At 37.7% G+C, this 15870-nt stretch overlaps 1 protein-coding gene across 2 annotated transcripts in view; it reads left to right on the forward strand.

Annotated features, from left to right (window-relative positions):
- The window catches only part of ZNF277 (zinc finger protein 277), a 127205-nt gene extending 112237 nt beyond the window's left edge, over nucleotides 1–14968 (forward strand). For both annotated transcript variants that reach the window (XM_036897353.2, XM_057504675.1), the window contains exons 7-12: nucleotides 91–223; nucleotides 5289–5356; nucleotides 7420–7516; nucleotides 9407–9449; nucleotides 10461–10635; nucleotides 13299–14968. In XM_036897353.2, the coding sequence (XP_036753248.1) occupies nucleotides 91–223; nucleotides 5289–5356; nucleotides 7420–7516; nucleotides 9407–9449; nucleotides 10461–10635; nucleotides 13299–13485 (703 nt within the window). In that variant the 3' untranslated portion in view covers nucleotides 13486–14968. The remainder of the gene's footprint in view (nucleotides 1–90; nucleotides 224–5288; nucleotides 5357–7419; nucleotides 7517–9406; nucleotides 9450–10460; nucleotides 10636–13298) is intronic.
- The last annotated feature ends 902 nt before the right edge of the window (nucleotides 14969–15870 follow it).

Raw genomic sequence — 15870 nt, forward strand, 5'->3', positions numbered from 1 at the left:
TAAATTTAAGACTCAATAGTAATAACAGGCTAGTTCAGCAACTCTCCAAGAGACTTGTTTAATCTATCAATGTTTATGTGTTTCTTTTAGCTTGCAGTGCTTGTATTGTGAGAAGACCTTCAGGGACAAAAATACACTTAAAGATCATATGAGGAAAAAACAGCATCGTAGGATCAATCCTAAGAACAGAGAATATGACCGATTTTATGTCATCAATTATTTGGTAAGCCTTTCTTTTTATTATCTAAAATCTGATTGCATTTCTGCAAACAAAAGTCTTTCTAAGGTCTATCTAATATTTAGACAAGCAATTAGCATAAAAGTCAAAATGTAATTGAGGGACACTTTCAAGCAGTGATTAGCTTTAAAAGGGTTGGTTTACAAAGCATAAATTGACTTAATTTGTCTTTCACTTACCAGATGCTATATAGTAAAAATGTCATGTCTCTAGAACTCACAGTAACCTGGACCAAAATAAACAGAAAGCACTTGGATATCCACACACTCTCCCCCATTTACTGTATTATCTATTACCAAATACTTCTTTCTGTATTGTATTCAAAAACATTTCTTCATCTCTGGATGTGCTTGGTGCTATGCAAGATATATCTACAAAAACACTTCCTTTATCTCACCATTAAAAAAATCTTCCCTTTCCCCCAAAAAGTTTATTCTAATCATTCTCATACACCAGCTTATATATATTTTAACAGAAACTGTAGAGAAACCAAGTCATTTCATTAGGCAAGAGGACTTTTGTTTGTCCAGTAGGATGAGCTAATAGGATTACCATGTCAAGGATTTTAAATACATTGAAAGCTTTCCTTGTCCAGAAACCTCATTACCATTTGCTGGCCTCTATAGATCATAGTCCCTTATGGTAAGAAAAGGTATTCAATTGGAAGCAAATGTTTTGGGGGTGGGGGACATTTAGAAATTCAAGAGGGGATTTTTGATTGACACAATGACTGGGTAGTGCTATGGGCCGTGCCCCAAATCTGGTGTTTTAGGTGTACACAACAAAGGGAAACTACTTAATGTAAAGGGGGGAGGGGGTGTTAAGTAACCCTCAGTGGGACTGGAAGAAAGATGGGGAGTTCTGTTTGTGACACTTTCCTTAAGCAAATGGATATTTTTTTTTCCTTTTTAATATGGATTAGAATCCAGACCCATGAGTCGCAGAAGGCACAGTTGATTATAATCAGCTGTTTTATCTATTGGACAGAGACAACCATATCCTGAATTACGTTGGAAATTTCTGCTCTAGGGTAGAATTTATGTCTGTTCTAACTAATCCTTATGGTATTAAAGTAAAATTCTTTCTGAGAAGCAAATTCGACATGTATTTAAGATTGACTCTGAGAGGTTGCCACAGTTTGCTACAAATGTTTTACAGCTAGCTACAGGCAAAGCCGCCCTTTGATTTCTTTAGTCTTCTGAAATCACTGAGTCATTAATTCCTAGAACAGACACTGCTTTAGGGCCCTGCCCAATCTAATAGGGAGTGGACCTCAGTGTTAGCTTTAAGAAATATTCAGCTGCTTCAAAAAAGAAGCAATTTAATAGCACTTCCTTCTGGGGTTCTTTTAAACTAATATTCAAGAGTTTGGGACTAGAAGAATATTATATAGCTGGAGATGTTCCTTTTAGAGGGAACTTGAAAGGGACTGCTCCCTCAAATTCTACTGACACTTTCTGAAAATTATGATACTTATTCCCTAGGCATCAAATAGGTTGACTATCAAAACTGAAATTGTCTGCTAGGGACAGCTGTCCCTAGATGAGAATGCTAGATTATACTGTTCTCAGAGTACCCACATTTGATGTAGCATGAATCATAGCTTGAGAGAAGTATGACAATAACATATAAAATGAAAAATCACTTTAGGATAGTATTGATAGAAGTGTCTGTTTTTAACTAGCAGCATTTGAGTACTTGTTATGTGCCACACACTGTCTTGGGTATTTATATTAAGTCATTTACTCTTAACCAAATCTCTGTGACACAGGTTTTACCATTATCCCCATTTGACAGATTAGGAGACTAAGGCCCAGAGAAGTTGAGTAATTTTCCTAAGGTCATAAAGCTAAAGCAATTTACATAACCTCTCTGTGCATCAGTTTACTCCAACTTCTCAATTTTAACAATTTAAATAATACTAGTACCTACCCCTTACACTTTCAGTTGGGTGCTTTGGTCAAGTAATGGTGATGAATTCATGGTGATCTACTCACCACCCACTTGCCAGGATATTCCTGTCAAGATACACTTTAATAGTTATAAAAGGTGGGAAAGCCAAGGGACAAAGAGGTTGTTTTTGGCTCTCCTGAACATACAAATTAACAGATTCCTTTTTCCTTCTTAGGTGAGATAATTTCCATGCTTAATAACTAATATCAATTGTTGAATAGTAACAGACTTGCAAATATATAAAAGGCCCTTTGCAAAGTGTAGATTATCTACTTTGAGTCCTTTCTTTTTTTCTCAAAAACAAAAGGATTCAGTGGATAGTGGGGATGGTTAAGTGGACAAGGTCCCAGGTTGTTTCATGTTCAGATACCCCTGCCTGCCTTGGAGAGCCACCGCCTGCTTTACATCATTATTAAAGTGTTAGTACATATTCCTGAGGTGCTCATGTTTCAAGCCTGAGTTTTTTCTAAAGGGAACTATTTACAATATAAATGTTTTATTCTTAAAATATACAAAACCACTTGTAACAAAAGTAGTTAATATTTTTCACAATTTTTCATAATTTTGTTATAGTTCTAATGAAATTATTTACATTTACAACACTTCTCAATTTGTTTCTAATGGATTTTTTAAGTATATATAAGTGTGTGTGTTTGGGGAAAGAGGGGAGCTGGGTGAAGTGAAGGCGATCTTTTTTTTTCCATGTTTTTTTCCACCCCCTCCTTGATTATAAACCATCTGATGCATGGGTCTGAGGGGGAGTTCTGAACATCTTTACTGACATGCCTTCCAAACTTGTTTTTCTTACATTCTTCACTTTCCTGACATGATTCATTAGCAAGCACAGTGTCTTAATTAGAGAGAGTTAATGCTTTTTTTTTCTCTTTGGGTCTTGTTTCTTTGATAAATCATATATTTAACTATACAAGACAGAGCATTCTAGAAAAGTCTGGAACAGTGTCATGTGCAAATTGTTTGTCTCCTAATATACTAATGAACACAGAGTTCTATTTTGCTCTCAAGTAGTAAATGGTTAGTACTGTATTGCCCAGAAAAATCACTATGTGCCATACTGAATGCTGAGAAAGTTGCAAAATAATGCATTGAGTTTGGAAGTTTGACAATGAAAGAATTTTTTGTCACTTTTGGCCAAAGCATTTATTGATAAGCAACATTTGCCCATATCATTGAGAATGGTAATACTACAGATAGCCCATTCTTGAATAATATCTTGCAACAATGACCTTAAACACCAAGTCCAGAGAGACCAAGTAATGCATGAAAGATTTAATTCATCACCAAAAATTCCAGCTAACAAGTTATTGTTGGCAGTGTTGAAGACATTCTTGGTGTCTATAAATGAGGTTCAAACACTTCATGATGACTCTGGGAAGAAGTACATTACAGAGTCCAAATTAACTATCTCTAATGACATTATGGTGAATCTCTGCATGTCTGTGTTTATGCATCATTTAGCTGATAGATAATGACAGCTTCAAAAACCTCTCATTAAGTTGAATGATAGGGTTTTTTTTCCCCCTAAATCATAATGGTGCTGATATTTCTTTGTTTTTAGTTAAATGAATACCTTTTTTTTTTTTTTGAGGAAAAATTCACTCTTGGTTCAAAACTGAGAGTGAATTTGGTTATGTTTTTCCAAAAGAAGGATATCGAACAAGGGTTTTTGTATTTATAGCAGACCAGGTTGGGCTTGACTCTGACCATAGTTTAACTGAAAGGTGCCCATTAGTGTTCCTACCCCTCTTGAATGCAGTGTCAGCTTTTGCTTGGCACAGTGGGACAATGGGTGTTGAGAGACGAAAGGACGAGAGAGAGGAACAGATGACTCACAGGAGTAGAAGAGAAATGGTTGGGCCAAAAGAAATCATTCCTGCTCTTCATTCCTTAAAATGTTGCTGAAACAATGGCTAAATTTGCCACACATAACCCAGAAAGGGTGGAACTTCTCCACGAACTGTAAGAGATAAAAGGGATTTGAGTAGATAAATTTAAATACCACTGTTGCCAGGTGCCAAGTGCCTTATATACATTAACTCATTTATTCACCTTACAAAAACCATTTGAGGAAGGATCTAAATTGGCATCAAATTTTTAGACTTTTTTTGTTATAGTTCAATTCAAAAATACTTTCTAGTACCCACTGTATACCTGGCTCTGGAAATTTAACAACAGCCATGTCCTTATGGGATGTTCTAGTGGAGAAGACAGATAGCAAATAAAACAAATAGTTACACAGAATGATTGTGGTTAGTGATCAATGCTTTGAAGAAAAATAAAACACCATAGAGGAATTAAAGTAACTTGCAAGAGGGGTGCTGTTTTAAACAAACTAGTCAAAAAAAAAGGGTGGTAACACTTAAGCAGATGCCAGAATGACTGAGCCTTACCAATATGTGAGGAAGCAGTGTTTCAGGCAGGCGATGCAGCAAGTACAAAGTATCTGGGGGCAAGTAAGTGTGCTATGTTCGTGGGGCAGCAAAAAGACTGGTCTCTCTGAGCAAACTGAGTGAGTGGAAAAGTGGTGGGACACAAGGGATGGAGAGGGAGCCAGGGCAGAGCTTGGAGGTGTTAGAAGCCATGATAAGGACTCTGGGTTTTGTTCTAGCTGTGCTGAGCAGGCAGGGAAGGTTAATATCCACGGGGAGGTGTCCTTCAGAAAGGTGATGGGCTACTGCTCGAGAAGCAGGCTGTCAGGGTCCTGACATAGAAACAGTCCATCTAGGAGGGTGTTCCAGGGTCTGCAGCGAGGGATATTTTTGGTTTTTTAAGAAGATCCTCAGGAGATTCTAATGTGTATCCAGGTTGAGAAATGCTGATTTACATTTAAGAGAAAGGAATTTGACTGAAAAGATATTTCTACTTCTCCAAAAAGAAGAACACCTTAAAAGCATTCCTTACCACCAAAATGAGAGTTCTAGTATATCCTTTTTACGTTGTTTTAAAACCATTTGAGTATGGGTTTTAGTGTTTGTGTTTTTGTGGGTAGTGGGGGGAGTTCTGTGGCTGTTTTCTACCTCCTTTCTCCTCTCTCCTCTGCCCCCTCCATCTCTCTAATGCCCCTGTTCTTCCTACAAAGGAACTTGGGAAATCATGGGAAGAGGTTCAATTGGAAGATGACCGGGAATTGCTGGACCATCAGGAAGAGTAAGACTTGTTATTGCTGCTAATTTAATTACAGTATTTTAAGAGAAGGAAAAAAAGTTATTTGGTTTAAAATGATCATTCTCTCTCTCACTTACCAACTTTACATTTCCCTGTATGGCCCCGGAAGATGACTGGTTAGCCAGAGACGGGTAAGATTCCTCAAGGGAGGAACAACCTAAGACAGGCACAGTCGCAGGGGGGTCATCAGGTGAGAAATTGGGGATCAACAGAGGTGAGGCTTAGAACCTCACCCCCCCTGTTCTGAGAGAAATCTTCTGCATACGTGGATGTTTTATTGCCCTTGTCTAGCTTGGATTAACACATAGTCTACAGGCACACACCTGATCATCTACATTTGCTCTCTTACAACACTAAACTATGTTTTCTACCTTTATCTTGTATCTACCTACCACTTCAGCATTTTATTAAAAATAATAATAATAAAGAGAGAAATGTGGTATCCACATATAAATCAAGTATAAAAATCAAATGAGTATTCATATTTGAACTGACTGTTTATAGTACATAATGCATGAGCAAAACCGAAGGTTTCTGTGATGGCTGCCCTTGTACTGTTCACCATGTAAGAACTTATTCACTATGTAAGAATTTGTTCCCCATGTAAGAACTTGTTTGTTATGCCTCAGAAGATTGGAGACTGATGAAAATTAGGCTTGGGGTGGATTAATGATTGTGCATTGAGCATTGACTCCCCTATACAGAATTTTATTGTTGTTAACAACCATTCGATCAATAAATATGAGAGATGCCCTCACAAACAAACAAACAAAAAAAAAGTACACACTTCCAATGGTAAAAGAATAAGTAACCGGGATGTAATGAATATAGTCAAGATATTGTAACAGCTTGGTATGGTGATAGCTGGTACTTAGAATTATCATGTATATAAATGTTGAATCACTATGTTGTACACCTGAAACTAATGTAATGTAATACTGTGTGTCAACTACCCTTCAATAAAAAATAATTATCTACAAAAAAAAAAAAAATGATCATTCTGAAGAGAAAATAAAAACAAGGAAAAGTTTCTCAGCCATGCATCCTGTCAGATAATACTGCAAAAACTTAAACCCAAAGTAACTTTGACATAAAAACCACTAAAACAACTATTACTCCAACTAAATGGTGTTTTGCCATTAGAGCTCTTAATTGAACAAACAGGTAATATATAATTCAGAGAAAAATGCATTCTAAAGAGCTTTGCTTAATTACTCTTGATCCCTGACCTTGAAAGGCTACAAAGCTTGTCATTGGAGTGGAGAATATAACTGAATTGAAGTTAGCCTTGTTCTGTGTTCTGATGACTAACTTGAAACATTCACAGCTTCTTTGCTTAAAATTATAAGCTTGAGAAGTATTCTTTTGAACCTAAAAGGATTCCCTGTTATTTGTCCTCTTTTCATTCAAAGCTGCTCGGCCTTTTTTTTCTCCCAGGATTTTGATTTTCCTGGCTTAGAAATGACAAGTTGGCAATATCTTGAGAAATAAATGCAGCAGGGTGGGGAGGAATGGCAAAAATGATCCCATTTGTTTTGTTTTTTAGTTCTGTACCACCAGATTTAACACTTGACACATTTAAAATGATGAGTATTTCTCATATAAAAGATACATGGTTTGCCTTTTTAAAATACACATTTGTCATGCAGAAACACTTCCAGCCTCATACCTCTCATCATGTGCACTTAGTGGTTATGGCTAATGAGAGAGAGCATTACATCTCCTGATACGTCTCTTTGCAGATTTAAACCTAGCTGCCCCAGACATTGCACTGATTCTGTAGTGAAATATCGGCGCAGAAGAGAGACAAATATACGAAAATGGAGCAGCACCTGTTCACTATTTATATTAATTTCATGGTGCTGCTTTGAGTTTCAAAAGCTGTATCAGGAAGTCATAATATGATGTGACAAGTCTTTACATAAATGTCAAGAGTTGTAAAAGATTGGCAGGGTTTCCTAGGGATAAGACAGTAAATACCAAGTCACTGCGAAGGACACCCTCTTAATGAAGGGTTTGCTGTTTTGTGTTTTTTTTTTTTGTAGTGAATGGTCTGATTGGGAAGAACACCCTGTCTCTGCTGTTTGCCTATTTTGTGAAAAGCAAGCAGAAACAATTGAGAAATTGTATGACCACATGGAGGTGAGAAACCTTTTCATTTGAATTTTGTTTTGTTCTGACTGGGAAGCTGCTAATATCACAACCTCATCAGCTTATGCCTTTGGTTTCTCAATCATGATCCCATTTATGAAAGTGCTATAAACAAAAGAGAAGCAACAGGCCAGGTCCATCGAGAAGGTCACATTGAGAGGAAGCGCTCAGGGAAATTTACTGGACCTGGTGAACTGTTAGTGGGGGATTTCACAGACCACTGATGCTGTCCCACCTCTGAGATGCTTATCAGACAAGTAATTCCAGCTTAGAATGTGGGATCTGCAGCTGCGATTCCCAGTACCCAAGATACGGACAGGTTCTGTGTCTTTTTCCGGTGCTTCCTGTGCTGGTGCATAAGGAGAGCAGGAGGCAGAGACTGGCCCTTCTCAAAGACATTGGGGTAAATGGGGTGGCATGGGCAGGGGCTGTGAGGGTGGCGAGGGTACAGGCTATGGTCTTGCATTTCCCGCTGTTACAGGAGTTGGAGAGAAGAAATTTGAGGGCATTTCTAGTTTGTGCATCCCATTATGGATGCCATTTTTATGTCAGAATAAAGCTTAAAGCTAATTGTTCTGAATCTTTTTTTCATCCCAGTATATCTAAGAGGTGACACACTCTCTTCAGCTCTGTTCCTCAGCTGGGCGGATGGTGGGAGCAGGGATGGGGACATCTAATAGTTCATGACAGTATCTCAGCTGGGAGGAGAGGGATGATTATAATAGAAAACTATTACCAAGTGATTCTGGTATGTTTTCCCTCCTCTGCTGCCCACCCATTTCTGGCATAAGTTGAACAGACTCCCCTCTTCCACTCACCTTCTCTTCAGTCTCATTCACAAATACTGTTCTTAGTTCAGTAAAATAAAGACCCAGGAGGTGCTCAAAAGGCCATGGGTATCTACCTTTATGAAAGTAGAGAATCTGTTTCTCTGGAACAGGTTGCAGCTGTTATGTGTGTATAGTTCCAGTGTTTAATTTTAATTCATAATGCCCCAATAGAAGTGAAAGGGGCCTTAGCACCCTGTACCCTGTGTAGGAATTGCCTTTGCAGCATCCATGCCAGGTGTCCCCAGCCTTTGCTCAGTCACTTTCAGTGATAATGCGTTATGAGGTTCCTAATTGTCCTGCCTGTGGCATTGCCCTGAATGCTTCACAGGGAGTTAGATGAAGATGCTTGCAAGTGAAAACATTTACCCAATTGGGTGATTACAGGATGGAACAGAATAAAATAAGTCTCTGCATTATAAAAGTCAAGCCATGTCAACTTGCTGCACTGATGGACAGTGACTGCATTGGGGTATGGGTAGGGACTTGATAATATGGGTAAATGTAGTAATCACATTGTTTTTTTCATGTGAAACCTTCATAAGAGTGTATATCAGTCATACCTTAATAAAAAATTTTTTTAAAAAAAGTCAAGCCATGTAATTTATGGGAAGATGTGAGTGAAGAGAAACTTGCAGGCTTAAATAGCATAAAATGAAAAGCAGAATTTGTACAATTACCTATCTGCTTGGGGGCAAAGCACCTAGGTCCCTAATTCTAGTCTGGATGTATAATACACTAAGTAGGGCTTCATCTTACCTGGAGACTGAGGATACTTCTGTCAGTCTGAAGAAAGCATACAGAGTAAATTATAAAACTGCAGGTATAAGCTGTGAATAATTAAAATGTTTTAACTGATTGACATGACTTGTTTGCTGTGCCTTAAAAAGCATTTGGATGTAGAGGGAAGCAATTAGATTGGAAGAATTCAAAAGCAGATGATGAACTGAGACTGTGGTGTTCAAACTCCTGAGAATAAGGTGTCTGCTTTGGACTTTGGCCTAAAAGATTAAATAATTCATGTGCTCACAGATATATTTATCCCATTTTTTAGGATGCACACGAATTTGATCTCCTCAAAATAAAGTCAAAACTTGGTAAGTTTGATGTGGAAGTTGTTTTCCATAGTACTGCGTTTTCTTATACCCATCCTGTAAATGATGCCTGTGTTCCACAGTCGTGATGGGAACATGCACAGCCAAAATGTGTGTCTCCACAGATGGTGTCAACAGACCTGCCTGAAGCAGTGATTCACAGACATTTTGAACTGTAATTTCAAATATGTTTATTTCATATAGTCTCTCTTCTTCTTTCCTACCAATATGAGTGCTTCAGATGAAATGCAAGTTAATGGTTAGTATCCATCATAAAGTAGAGGGGGCTAATGGGAAGAATGTGGGCTTTGAAGTCAGACTAGAGTTCATATTCCAGCTCCAGCACTTATGGGCTGTGTCACATTGGGCCCCAGGTCCTAAGAATTAGGGATTAGATAATGTGCATAAAGTACCCCCTGCACTTCTTGACAGTGGAGCTAGATTATTTATTATAGGTGTGCCCAATTACATCATTCTCAGTATCGCTATGATGGAAACATTAGGGGCATGAAGACATAAAACACTGGCTTACTAATGAATCCAGGACAGTACAAAGCTCGTTTCCCACAGCTCACATCACTGATGACTTCCCTAGACTCTTGAATGTATTACTGTACTTTGCTGTTCTTATAGACATATATTTGTGCATATCATTATATTAGTAATCAAGAACATAGACTCTGGAGCAAACAGTCTGGTGTCAGATTCTGACTCTGTCACTTGCTAGCTGTGTAGCCTTCGACAGTTACCTAATATGTCATGTGGATAGGATAATACTGCCTATGTGATGAGGTTTTGTGAGGATTAAGTGTATTAATACACGGGAAATGATTAGAACAGTACCTAACACATAAGACCTATATAGGTATTGGCTATTATTATTTGGTATCTGTTGTTATGCTGTATAATTGCACTACTTTCTCAGGTTGTTTAATAAAAAAGTGGCTCTTCTACAAATTACAACAGTACAGGTCTGACCACTTGTCTGATGATTATGTGTATTGTCATTTTCAGGGTTAAACTTCTATCAGCAAGTGAAACTGGTTAATTTCATTCGGAGGCAGATGCACCAATGTAGATGTTACGGCTGCCACGTGAAGTTCAAATCCAAAGCAGAGTTAAAGACTCACATGGAAGAGGCTAAACATGCATCACTGCTTCCTGAAAGAAAGACATGGGATCAACCATTGTGAGTACTGTTCAGCTAAATGTACACTTCTTTGCTTCATCTCCCTATGTGTTCCCTTTATTTAAGTACATTAAACTTAAATAAAAATGAAATGCATGTTTTTTGTGAAAAGCAAAAATCTTCGAAAACCTGACTTTTAAATTAATCCCTCTCTTATAAATATAACTAGCTATTTCAGATATTGTGGTGAGGAGATAGATACAGCTGTACATAGATATAGAAGTATAGATTTTTAGTTATATTTTGTTAACAGAGCAGTGTAAGCATCTTTCCATATCTAAAACACACCTACTGCACTATTTTTTAATGGTTGCCAAATATCCCATTGTATGGATATGCCTTAATTTATTAGATATTTAGGTTCTTATGTTTTGCTCTTTTAAATAGTGTTACAATGAATATTCATATGCCTGCAGTTATTGCATACTTAGTTTTCATTTAGATAGACTCCTAGAGATAAACTGTCAAGTTTGCAACTACTAGGGCTTTTGGTATAAATTTTTGCATGTTGGCCCTTTAAAAACACTAAGTGATTGGTTTACTGATACCACCTATTGAGGAGGTATCAGACTCCCAGGTATCCTTTGCTAGGCCAACCTTCTGGGTTGGTTCTCATATCACTCTGGACAACCTCAGTTGAGGGAACCCCTGAGAGGTTGTGGGTTCTAGCTGCCCAGAGGTTCCTCTATTCTCAGGGAATATTAAATCAGGACTTTCTAAACTCTAGCCAAAAATCTATAGTTTTTCTTCTTTAGAAAATCCCAGATTTTGGCGAGGATGCAGAGAAAGGGGAACCCTCCTACACTGCTGGTGGGAATGTAAACTAGTTCAACCATTGTGGAAAGCAATATGGAGGTTCCTCAAAACACTAAAAATAGAAATACCATTTGACCCCAGAATCCCACTCCTTGGAATATACCCAAAGAATACAACTTCTTAGATTCAAAAAGACATATGCACCCCTATGTTTATTGCAGCACTTTTTATAATAGCCAAGATTTGGAAGCAACCTAAATGTCTATCTGTAGATGAATGGATAAAGAAGATGTGGTACATATATACAATGGAATACTATTCAGCCATAAGAAAGAAAGAAATCCTACCATTTGCAACAACATGGATGGAGCTGGCGGACATTATGCTCAGTGAAATAAGCCAGGTGGAGAAAGACAAATGCCAAATGATTTCCCTCATCTGTGGAGTATAGCAATGAAGCAAAACTGAAGGAACAAAATGACAGCAGACTCAGAGACTCCAAGAATGAACTAGTGGTTACCAAAGGAGCGGGGTGTGGGAGGGCGAGTGGGGAGGGAGGGAGAAGGGGATTGAGGGGTATTATGTTTAGTACACATGGTATGGGGGACCATGGGGAGAACAGTGTAGCACAGAAAAGGCACATAGTGGATCTCTGGCAACTTGCTGCACTGATGGACAGTGACTGCATTGGGGTATGGGTGGGGACTTGATAATATGGGTAAATGTAGTAACCACATTGGTTTTTCATGTGAAACCTTCATAAGAGTGTATATATCAATCATACCTTAATAAAGAAAATCCCAGATTTGTGAGAGACAAGGTTGAGCCCTGGATTGACTTGACACCCTGTTCCTACAGTTATTCTTATATAGCTTGAAATCTTTAGAGGAACCCCAGAACTAACTCTGAAGTGTGTCAAGAGAAGGAACCAGAATAATAGACTTAAAATTCTCTAGATGTTATAATTTTGAATCACCTAGAATGAAGGAACCAGTAATGATTAGATTGGAAAACAAAAACCACAAGGGAAAGTGGTAATTTTTATCAGATATTTAAAGGATTCACGAATGAAAGAGTGACTATATTTGAACTTTGCTAGCCTCTAGGGAAGAACTGGGACCCTTGAGTGTAAATGAGAGGGATGTCTGTCTTGCCAGTGGGTGTCAGCCCCGGGCAAGTTCACTATGGATTCAATGTGATCAAAGAAATGACAGTAGAAAGTTCTTGGGGTGAAAGGGTTATACGCAACTTTATTCTCACGGTGTCAGGTCAGTCACTAGAATCCCGTCCACTCAGAGCGAGTCTGCATGCAGCAAGCTGGTCTCTGCCTCTAGGCTTCTCTGCCCCTGCAGCCTTCTCAGTCTCAGTCTGTCCTCGGTGCTGCCACCATTCCAGCCACTGCTCTGCTCTCCTGAAGCCTTGCAGCCATGCCACCGTGTCACCCAGAGCACTGAGCAGAGCTGTTTGTATAGAGTCATAGTGACGTATTGCCCACATGTGTGTAGTGAGCTAGCCAACCAGGACCAGGTGAGAATCCTGGCCACAGGAACCTTCATTTTATCCACAGTGTCATTTTTAGCTTCATTATGAGGAGGTACTATCTAACAGCTGTTTGATAGTGGAGTCAGCAGCCTTGTAAGATAGTGAGTTTCTTATTATGGCAAATACCAAGTACAAGCAAATGCTGAATGGGCAGCTAGCAAAGATACTAGTAGGACTGAGGTCAATCAGTAAATGTCAAATTGAAAGTAATTCAGTGTCATTTCCCTTACAGCCTTTGCAAAATGTTGATGAAATTGTTGGCAAGGAAACCTAGCAAAATTTTAGTAATATGTACATTGAGCTGCCTAGAAACTTTCTGGACAATTTACAGTTTGGTTATTCAATATATTTGTGGTTGTTCACAGGTATTATTTTCCAACCTATGAAAACGACACCTTACTGTGTACTTTGTCTGACAGTGAAAGTGACCTGACAGCTCCGAAACAAAATGGAAATATTGCTATCATCAGTGAAGATACATCTAAACTGCACGCCTTGAAACAAAGCAGTATTTTGAATGAGTTGCTACCACATGAGTGCTTGAAAAACTAGAAACTGCCACAGAAGCAGTTCTTCATGTTTTTCTTTTATAAAGCAGACTTGAAAAACTAGTTGAAATTTGAACATGAGCAAAAAATTAGTCCTTGATGAAATAAAGCTTTTTAAATAAATGTTTTTTACAAAAAATAAAACAGAAAAATACAGTGAAGACTTTTTGATATTTTGGTGGTAAAGTTTTATTATGTACTCATTTTAACTTATCACATTTCATTAGACTCATAAGACACAAAAATCACGATGATATGAAATGAAATAGTGAAATGAAATGTTCAAATTATGTAAGCCAGTAGCTTTAGTCTCTTCCCCACAGGCTTTCTTCATCCAACAAGTCACAAAATTTGACAGATGTGTGTTTTCTGTACTATATTGGGTAAGCTATAAATGTAGTGACCAAAAGAGGAACCACAGAAGAAAGGAGAAATATTCAAAGATCTGAATAATGCACAAATTGGACACTCTTTCCGAAAGATCAAGATCTGACTATATTATCATTACAGCCTTCTGTCTAGAGTTAGCAAGTTCCCTAGAAATGGACATTAAGCCAAATAACTTTTTCCCCTACAGTCTACATCACTAGCAGATATGTACAATTTTTAAAAACACAACCACAATATCATTTAACATCTAACAAAAGTAACAATAATTTCTTATCATATGTTTTCAACTTCCCCTACTTGTCTCAAAAATGTTATTTTACAGTACTACCAGTTTTAGGACAATTATTGTATGTGTCCTGGTAACATGTGCTGAAGAGAATAAAACATCCCTCTTGAGGATTCCTCCCCAAAATGTATAACAGGAATATAGAAACATCAAACAAACCCAAATTGAGGGAAAGTCTGCAAAGTAATTGGCCTTTACTCTTCAAAAGTCAAACTCATGAAAAACAAAGAATGAAAGACTTTTCCAGATTAAAGAAGACTAAAAAGATATCACAATATGTAATCCTAGACTGGATTCTGGACCAAGAAAAAAATATTTTCTGTTGCTTTAAAAGATAGTGGGACAATTGGCAAAATTTGAATAAAATCTGGAGCAACTGTTGTGGTATTGGTGTTAATTTGCAGATTTTGATCATTGTACTGTGGTTATATATAACAATGTCCTAGTATTTAAAATTCAGACTGACATATTTAGGTTAAAAGAACATTTCATTTGCAACTTTTAAAAAACTAATATGGACATGTATAGAGAGAATGATGAAGTAAATTGTGTAGTAGTAAGATGTTAACATTTGGGGGATCTAGGTGAAGGTATACAGGAATTCTCCTTACCATGGCAACTTTTCTGTAAGTGTAAAATGTCTTTTTATAATTGGTATGTTTAAATCAGTCCAAGTGAGATCCATAATACATTGCATTTGGTTGGTGTGGTCCTTAAGGGTCTAACAATGTACTATAATAGTCTGTGCTCCCTTTCTTTGAAATGCCATTTATTTATTAAAGAAACTGGGCCTTTTGTCTCACTTTCTGAATTACCTGTTCTTTTTTTAGGAGCTACAAAATCATGATTTTCTAATTTATTTTACAGTGGGTTCTTTACACAGCATGTGCAATACAAAACACTGGGGTCTGAAGTTCTTGTTTTGAATTGTTAATAGAAGCCTGTGTAGGCAGTGCCCAAGACTAATCGTGAACTCATATGGCCTGTCCAGGGTCTCAGGAGCAATCTCCCATCATGTTTGACAGATTTGTAAATTATATAGGCTCTGACCATGGCTCTAGATCTCCAAGCGTCCAGTTTTACAGACACCCATACAAGACTTTTACTGAAAACCAATCAAAGAAATGAGAACCTTTGTTATAATGAAAAACACCTAGTATAATAATGACATAATTAAGTTACATTTTGAAACCAAAGATTAGCAAGGCAGTTAGTCCTGTACCTAGAATCTTGTATCTCTAGGAGTCAGATTTGTTCAGGAAATCAAGGAATGTCTGGAGTGTTTCTTGAATGTGTCAGTCAGGAGCAATGGAAAAATGAACAAAATAAACTGAATAATTATGCTTGGGAAGGAGAAAGCCTATTTGGAGATCTTAGAGTCCAAGTAAAGATCAGATAGATGTAAAAGGAAAAAAAATTGAAAGCCAGATAAAAGGAAAACATGGTGTGTTTAGGTTTAGTTCATCTAAGAGGTTATTTTTTATGTGGGTAGATGTTTTAGGGGGTTGGGTGGGGGTCAGGAATAATTACTTGGTCCCAAGGAAATCAAGCAAGAATAGAAGCAAAATCTCAGCAAACTACTGACCCTCCCAGAGGGAGCAAGAATATAGGCCACTACTGGCAAAGTACTCTCTTAGAGCTACATGGAGACTCCTGGGTAAGAATCACTGGGACTGCTCCTTAAAGACTGGAACAGTGATGTCAAGTGTACCC

Source organism: Manis pentadactyla, chromosome 7 (genome assembly GCF_030020395.1).
Source record: "Manis pentadactyla isolate mManPen7 chromosome 7, mManPen7.hap1, whole genome shotgun sequence".
Lineage (NCBI taxonomy): Eukaryota > Metazoa > Chordata > Mammalia > Pholidota > Manidae > Manis > Manis pentadactyla.